The sequence below is a fragment of the Centroberyx affinis genome, unplaced genomic scaffold (genome assembly GCF_046629955.1).
Source record: "Centroberyx affinis isolate AG114_WGS23_722 - 3 ecotype Tasmania unplaced genomic scaffold, CSIRO-AGI_Caff_v1 ptg000405l_1, whole genome shotgun sequence".
Taxonomy (NCBI): domain Eukaryota; kingdom Metazoa; phylum Chordata; class Actinopteri; order Beryciformes; family Berycidae; genus Centroberyx; species Centroberyx affinis.
The window spans coordinates 26,120-34,446 of record NW_027279072.1 but is presented as its reverse complement, the minus strand read 5'-3'; the positions used below and the strand labels follow the sequence as shown (position 1 = coordinate 34,446).

The 8,327-nt window shown below is 43.4% G+C and overlaps 1 protein-coding gene across 1 annotated transcript; it reads right to left on the bottom strand.

Moving 5' to 3' along the window:
- Positions 1–3,177: 3,177 nt before the first annotated feature.
- On the bottom strand, positions 3,178–4,128 carry LOC139641841 (olfactory receptor 6B1-like). The gene has a single exon (XM_071516458.1). The coding sequence runs from the start codon at positions 4,126–4,128 to the stop codon at positions 3,178–3,180; it is 951 nt and encodes a 316-aa protein (XP_071372559.1).
- Positions 4,129–8,327: the final 4,199 nt, after the last annotated feature.

Below are 8,327 nucleotides of genomic sequence, written 5' to 3'. Positions count from 1 at the left end.
CCTCCTCAACACCGGCCATACCGGTTATACCACCTGTCGCCACTAGAGGGTCTAAGCGCTATCAAAGTCAGCGTCACTACAATGAAAGTGAAACTTAAAATTCCTCTCTAAACTCATGTGTGTTAACGGCGTTTGTAAACGGTAACACTTTTTAATCAGAGATTTATAACACTGCTCAACACTCAAGAGAGTTAATTTGAGTGCAGGTCAGATTCTGGCATATTGCCCTTCTTTAGGCTCCCATTGGATTGTACTGGACACATTACTGTCACTAGGTAAGGACAAAATTAATCCTATTCATCCTAATCTGTCATGTTACTGATCAGATATTAGTGATCAGTATGTTGTCAGTATGTCTATTTATCATTTAGTAGCCTAACTTCAACGTGGAAGCTCTGAATATGTGCTTCTATTTGACAAAATCCAAAATAACAGTATTCCCGGTGTGGGGCTAATAACACCGGTGTGGACTCCAAGGCTGTATGCCACCGGTAACACCACCCAACGCGACAACTGTACAGTCCACTAATTTTATTCCGCTTTGCGGAGTACCAGACATATACGAATTCACTCTCACTCATAAAATCGGTTGTCACTACCGAATTCTGGCAGTGTGTACGTAGCTGATGTCAGTGGCCAGAATTCAGTGGTGGAATCCAGCTCTCTAGGGGGTCCGGGGCATGGTACCCTGGTGGAAATTTCTTGCTTAATGTTAATGCATTTGCAGAGAGAATTTTAACTTGATTTTAAGGTTAAACAAACACCCCTAATGTTCTAAAACATCCTCAGTTTATCATTACACAGATAACACTTGTATCCTGATGTCCCTGCAGACAGGGATGTCAATTTCATTTTAAAGGCAGGGGACCTTGAATTCTCAGAAGACTCATCAACAACCATACATCATAGTTTTCACTCTTCTCACTTTCCCCTTCTTTTCCCCCAGACTACTGATATTACTACAGCATTCCAGAATCCCTTCTTCATAGGATTTGCACTAGATCTGGCCTGACTACCCTGTTTACAATTCATTGTAGATTGTACTGTATATGCTACTACTTTCACAATTATTGAAAATGTATTTTTATCTCCCTGCTGTTTTGATATACTATATGTATGTAAATTGATGTGTAATTTCAGTCTGTAAATGACTGCAAAGCACTTATAAAAAGCTACTACTACTACTACTACTGTAATGGGTGGAGAAGGAGAAGGACATTGTCATGTTTTTACATCACAATGTCCTTCACATTGGGCCTCATGCAAGAACCACTCGTATAAACAGATTCATTCTTAAGTCACTTGTACGAGCGATTTAATAATTTTTTTTATGTATTTAGAATTTTCTCTTAGGAACAAACAACATTTACGAGTGGTCCAGACCTGTTGCACGAGTCATGTACAATTAGCCTGCCGTTCTCCAATGTAAAAAAAGCAAAAAACACTTTGTAAGTTGACTAATGGATTGTATCTCTTTCATTACTAAAAAAAAGCAAGGGAACACTGTTGGCTTTTTCAAAAGAAGGTAGTGTGTAATGTATTTTACCAGACCGCATAAAACTCAAAAATATCCCTGCGGGTTAGTATAAATGTGCTCAATACCAAGAGAAAACAAAAAACACTAATAATTACCAGGTCATTTGACAAACACTCAGGCACAAAGGCAAGTTTTGATTGTATTGGGGAAAATACATTATAGAGGGAGATGAATCTGATTTCTAGGCTATATGTCTATTTTACTTTATGTGGTTAAGCTAAGTGAATCTAAATTTTAAAAAGAGAAATGGTTTTCAGTCTTACCATTAGAGTCATGCATAGGCCTATTATCATCACATGCTGTAGCAGGTTGAGGTACTTCATGCAAGTCGCTGTCCAGGGCGACATCCTCCACTGAACACATGACACACCTGACATATCTGCCATAACTGGCAGGTATAGGCCTATTCTTTCATCGGTCTGTGTAACAGAGACTTCTTCTTGGCCCCCTCCTGTTGCAGTCATGGATCGCCTTGCTTTTTGTATCTAATTTCATGTCAAGCCGAGGTGCCCTAACGAAAAATCACTATAATAGTCCTATAATATTCCTGTAATACTCCGATACGGACTTATAGTGTCTGTGGTACTCAATAGTGAGTTTAGTGATCATGGTATTTTTGTCTTCTTCCTGAATTTCTCCAAGGGGATTAATAAAGTTATCTTAGTATCACTATAATATTCCTATAGGGAATTATTATTGTGATATGTAGTTAGTATTTGTCTAAAATGTAGGTTATAGGAATACTAGTTTTTTTTCGTAAGGGAATGCACAACAGACAAGTAATTTTTTCCCATTCCTTGGCTTTAGCAGGGCCTTTGATTCCACTATTGACGCTATTAAATGTGATATGCTTTCGTTGACTGATTTTTGATAACAGGACTTCAATCTCAGGACTGGTAGAATTATTCTTAGTCCTCCGTATCATTTTTATGAATGAAGCTTCCCAACAAAAAACCTTATATAGCATTATTGGGCCGACAATTATGCTAATTCACAATTCTCGTGAACGCACGTTCATTTAGAACAGGTGCCATTCATCATGTTAACGCAGGTCATTTACGACAGTTTTCTGAAGATACGAGCGTTTAGTGAATCTGACATGGCACGTACTCGTGCGAGGTGCGGCGTACGAAAAAAGTAAGAGAAATTTAAGATAAGAATACACATTTTTTTTGCATGAGGTCCATTGTTTTATCACTCACAGACTAATTCTAAGTCTAATTTCTTCTTGTCTGCACTTGATTGTGCGATTGTGTAATGTCGTCCACTTGGCCCGAAGGTCCAAACACCACCCAGTCGGAAATCTTTAGTGAAAAAACAAACCGAACCAGTTGTTTAAGTACTATGATTTTATTATGGTTAAACACAGGTATCTCATTTGTCCTGTTACCATAAGCAACCAGCAAACAATGAAAAATGACAAACAAAATATTATCATCACCCCTCTTTTTTATGGAACTGACTCATGATGTGAATCCAGGTGAAAGTTCTGAGCCCTTATTGATTTCACGTGTTGGATCCACTTCAGTCATGACAAAGAAATGCAAATTTAGGGGAGGAGAAAGATTAAATAAATCTTGCGGCAAGTGAGACATGGATTATGAAAAAAGGTGGTGCAACTCAATATTAATAAGGTGGCCCTAATATTTTGGACACTCTGGAAAAGACTGCCCCTCTTTCAGTTTTTGAAGCACATTTTTGCATGAATTTCTAATTTTTGTTATTTTGAGTCCATATATAATTGGACTTAAAAAGGGCTGACTAATTAAAAGATACACTGACAAAATAACACGCACTGAACTTGGAACCTGAGTCATCTCAAATTTAGTTTGGAGTACCTCGAAGAAACAGGCAAACAGAAAGTTTGTCAGACAAACAATGTGTGGAGTACAAGTCCTGAGGGCTTTCTGTCTGGACTCTTTGGAGGTTCTTAAACAAACAGCTAATATCTTGATGTAAGAGAATAAAATGGGGATCAAAGGGACGGTAAAAGTCACAAAGCCAACAACTAGAGTGAATGTACTGTTAACTGTTGAAATTGAACAGGCCATTTTGTTAGGATCACAAAAGACTTTGTCAATTAGGTTCCCACAAAATTTCAAATGAACAACAATAAACATAGTAACAGTAGATTTCATGAAAGAATATACCCACACTAGTAGAAGTATTGCATACACTTTTCCTGTGGTCATAATGATACTGTAGTGTAGCGGATAGCAGATAGAGACATATCTGTCATATGCCATGGCTGCTAAACTACAGAATTCAACAGATGCATACGTATATAGACAAAATAACTGAAGTAAACAAAAGATGAAAGACACCTCATGAGTGTCTGAAAACATCTGTGTTATAAGGCAAGGAAAAATAACTGTACTGCCATATAATTCATTAACAAACAAACCACAGAGAAACAGATACATGGGTTCATGCAGAGTTCTCTCACCACAAATGACCCCAATAAGCAAGATGTTGGCACAAATAACTGACAAGTATGATGAGATTAATACGGTGAAAAACAGGTACCTCATATGTCCAATGTTACCATAGGCAGTGAGCACAAATGACACAATCTGTGTGTAGTTCTCCATTTTTTTCTAAATAAAACTATGAAGTGCCATTACTCTTTACAAAAATGGCAGCTACTAGATTTCTACATTCAAAGCAAGTTAATATAAATATAGCCTGATTGATATAATAGCATTTTCACCAATCTTACTAAAATCAGAGCATGCTGGTTAGTAAGACATAAGAATTCAAAGTGACATAGAATAGGAATTTCCTGTTGTATTGGATTTAGCCTGCTCTCACCCAATTCTACACATACTATAGAGTGTACAAATACCCATGAGTATTGTGGATAGGAATTAAAAAAGCAAAGGCACTGTTTTCTATTGTGTGATTACTATTAGTATAAACTTGACCGTAGCCTATTCAAGATGTGAGTTGAGAGTCAAGAAGTCCTTCGACCAGACGTATCCCCCCCCCACTGAGCCGGACTGAAGCAGCTGCTGAACATTTATACTGGTCTGACGGTAAACAAATACATGACAAGTAGAGGATGCTTGAGCTTGAAAGTTTGATTTACATTAACAGTGCCTTCAGGAAGAATTCAACCCTCTTGACTATTCCCACACTTTGTGGTGTTATAGCATCTACGGAAGCCCTGAAACGGTATTTTCACCCGAAAGGTGAAAAGAAATGTTTGTGGCCAATTTCTTTGGATGAGTTACTAAGTTGTTTGGGTGAGTAATTAAGTCATTCGGACAAGATAAACTTAGAAATTGGCAGCACATTTTTCTTCTTGTATTGTTGTTCACGGCTTCCGCTAGTAAGTCATTCGAACGAAACAGATGCATGAAACAGACCAAATCCCTTTCATATACTGATGGAAATTTAAGGTTTAACCAAAATCTAAGGTATAATCAAAAGGTCCTTAATATTCTTGCCTTGTTATACTAACTCAAACGCTATGCAAATCTAACTTATGAAAGAGATCTGCTTATGAAGGCAGGTAGTATATTGAAAACAGGGGCTCACGGTGCAAAATAACCTCGCCATATCCAAGCTGCAGGGAGACATGAAATAACCCATGTAGCAAGATAAGAACCCAAGCATCTGATCCACCCCAGGCATTAATTGTATTCATATCTCCCCTTAGTAAGAGCAGGCAAAATTAAAACAATTAAGTGAAATCAGAAAAACCCACTGTGCATAGGAGATCATATATATGCGCAGGCATCGACCAGGACGGCCACTTGTTGCAGTTATTCTCGCTCTTTTTCGCACTTTGTCCTAAATATCTCTTTCTATCTGTTCTTTTAGCTTAGCTAAGTAACTAGTTAGGTTTCTAAGTTGTGCCCTTCTGTAACCATGCGGTTTAGAGGAGTTTTCATCACTTTTCTGGTGGTTGGATTACTTTTTTCTGAGTGTCATGCCGCCAGTGCACAACAAGTCAGCGGCTCCACTGTTACTGTCTACAGCCGGGATCAGCTGTTGGCGCTCCGACCGGCCGGCATGGCTGGCGTAACTCACCAAATCCCGGAGGAGCTTAGGAGAAAGTTTCGCGGACGACGGGGTAAAGGAAGGAGGTCAAGACAGCGGAAAGCAAAGGCACGGAGGGAGAGAAGGAGATACAAGCTGTATCTCCCCTCTCTCATCATGGGCAACGTAAGATCACTGGCGAATAAGATGGATGAGCTAACGGCACTAGCCAGGAGTCAGAGGGAGTTCCGGGAGTGTAGTATTATGTTCTTTACTGAAACATGGCTGCACCAGGATATCCCCGACCACGTTTCCATCAATGGCTTTCAGACTGTTCAGGCCGACAGGGATTGCACCGAGAGCGGTAAGCGTAAAGGCGGAGGGCTTGCTGTTCTAGTTAACAACAGATGGTGCAATCCTGGTCACTTTACGATCAAGGAACGTATTTGTTGCCCGGACATTGAACTGTTAGCCATGGGACTCCGGCCATATTATTTGCCCAGGGAAATTTCACATGTCATTGTGGTGGCTGTTTACATCCCCCCCTCTGCCAACCCGACTTCGGCATGTAACGTCATTCACACCGCCATAGCTCGACTCCAGACTCGGACACCCGGGTGCCCTCATAGCAATCTCGGGTGACTTCAACCATGTCACCACGGCAACAACCCTGCCCAACTTCACCCAGTATGTGAGCTGTCCAACCAGAGAGGAGAGGATGCTGGACTTGTTGTATGCTAACGTGAAGGATGCATACAGCTCTTCTCCCCTCCCCCCCTGGGTAGGTCAGACCACAACCTTGTGCATCTCAACCCCTGCTATGTGCCTCTGGAGAAAAGACAGCCTGCGACCACAAGGACAGTGGTCGGAGGAGGCCTATGAGACACTTCAGGACTGTTTTGAAGTGACAGACTGGCAGGCACTCTGTGAGACGCATGGAGAGGACATTGATGGGCTCACAGAGTGCATCACAGACTACATTAACTTCTGTGTGGACTGCACTGTCCCAGCAAAGACTGTCCATTGTTATTCAAATAACAAGCCATGGGTAACAAAGGAAATCAAAGCCATCCTCAATACAAAGAAGAGGGCTTTTAGAGCTGGCAATAGGGAGGAGGTGAGAACAATCCAAGGGGACCTGAAAGTGAAGATCCGGGAGGCTAAAGAGAAGTACAGGAGGAAGCTGGAGCGGAAACTCCAGCAGAACAACATGAGAGAGGTCTGGAGTGGCATGAAGACCATCACTGGTTTCAGGCCGACTGGTGGCAGAGGGGCTGAGGGCGGCTTGGACAGAGCCAACAAACTTAATCTGTTCTTCAATAGATTTGACACAGTGACCCCTGCCCAGCCCCCCCTTGACTCATCTGTTGTCTGCCTCCAACCACCATCTACTCCAACGCCCCTTCCTACAGCCCCCCATCCTCCAGTGAGGGTTCTACTCCCCCCCACTCTGGCTCCCAGACTGACTGCCCTCTCCAACCTGATGACTCCACCCCTCCCTCTCCCCTCTCCTGTAACCTCTACAGTGTGCTTCACAGCTGACCATGTAAGAAGACAGCTGATGAGACTCCACTCAAGCAAGGCTGCAGGCCCTGATGGTGTCAGCCCCAGGGTGCTCAAAGCCTGTGCCCCCCAGCTATGTGGAGTGCTTCACCATGTCCTCAACATGAGCCTGAGTCTTCAAAGGGTCCCCGTGCTGTGGAAGACGTCCTGCCTCGTTCCTGTGCAAAAGACGCCACGCCCCGCTGGCTCCAAGGACTACAGACCGGTGGCATTGACCTCCCACATCATGAAGACCCTGGAGAGAGCAGCTCCAACCCATGGTCAAGCCACTCTTGGACCCTCTCCAGTTCGCCTACCAGCCCTGACTTGGAGTTGAGAACGCCATCATTTACCTGCTAAACCACACCTACGCCCACCTGGACAAACTGGCGAGCACTGTGAGGGTCATGTTTTTTGACTTCTCCAGTGCTTTCAACACCATCCGGCCGGCTCTACTGGGTGAGAAGCTGACAGCGATGCAGGTGGATGCCCCCCTCGTGTCCTGGATTGTCAACTACCTGACTGGCAGACCGCAGTATGTGCGCTTGCAACACTGTGTGTCGGACAGAGTGGTCAGCAACACTGGGGACCCGCAGGGCACAGTCCTGTCTCCCTTCCTCTTCAGCCTCTACACCACAGACTTCAACTACCACACAGAGTCCTGCCATCTTCAGAAGTTCTCTGATGACTCTGCTATAGTTGGATGTATCAGCAAGGGTGAGGAGGCTGAGTATAGGGCTGTGGTGGGAAACTTTGTTGCATGGTGTGAGCAGAACCATCTGCAGCTCAACGTGGCAAAGACAAAGGAGCTGGTTGTGGATCTGAGGAGGGCCAAGGCCACCCCTGTTTCCATCAAGGGGGTCAGTGTGGACATTGTGGAGGACTACAAGTACCTGGGAGTGTACATTGACAATAAACTGAACTGGGCTAAGAACACTGAAGCCCTCTACAAGAAGGGCCAGAGCCGTCTCTACTTTTTGAGGAGGCTGAGGTCCTTCAACATCTGCCAGACAATGCTGAGGATGTTTTATGAGTCTGTGGTGGCCAGTGCTCTCCTGTTTGCTGTTGTGTGCTGGGGCAGCAGGTTGAGGGCAGCAGATGCCAACAGACTCAACAAACTGATCCGCAAGGCCAGTGACATTGTGGGGGTGGAGCTGGACTCTCTGGTGGCAGTGTCACAGAGGAGGATGCTGTCCAAGTTACATGGCATCTTTGACAATGTCTCCCACCCACTCCATGACATGCTGGTCAAGCACAGGAGCAC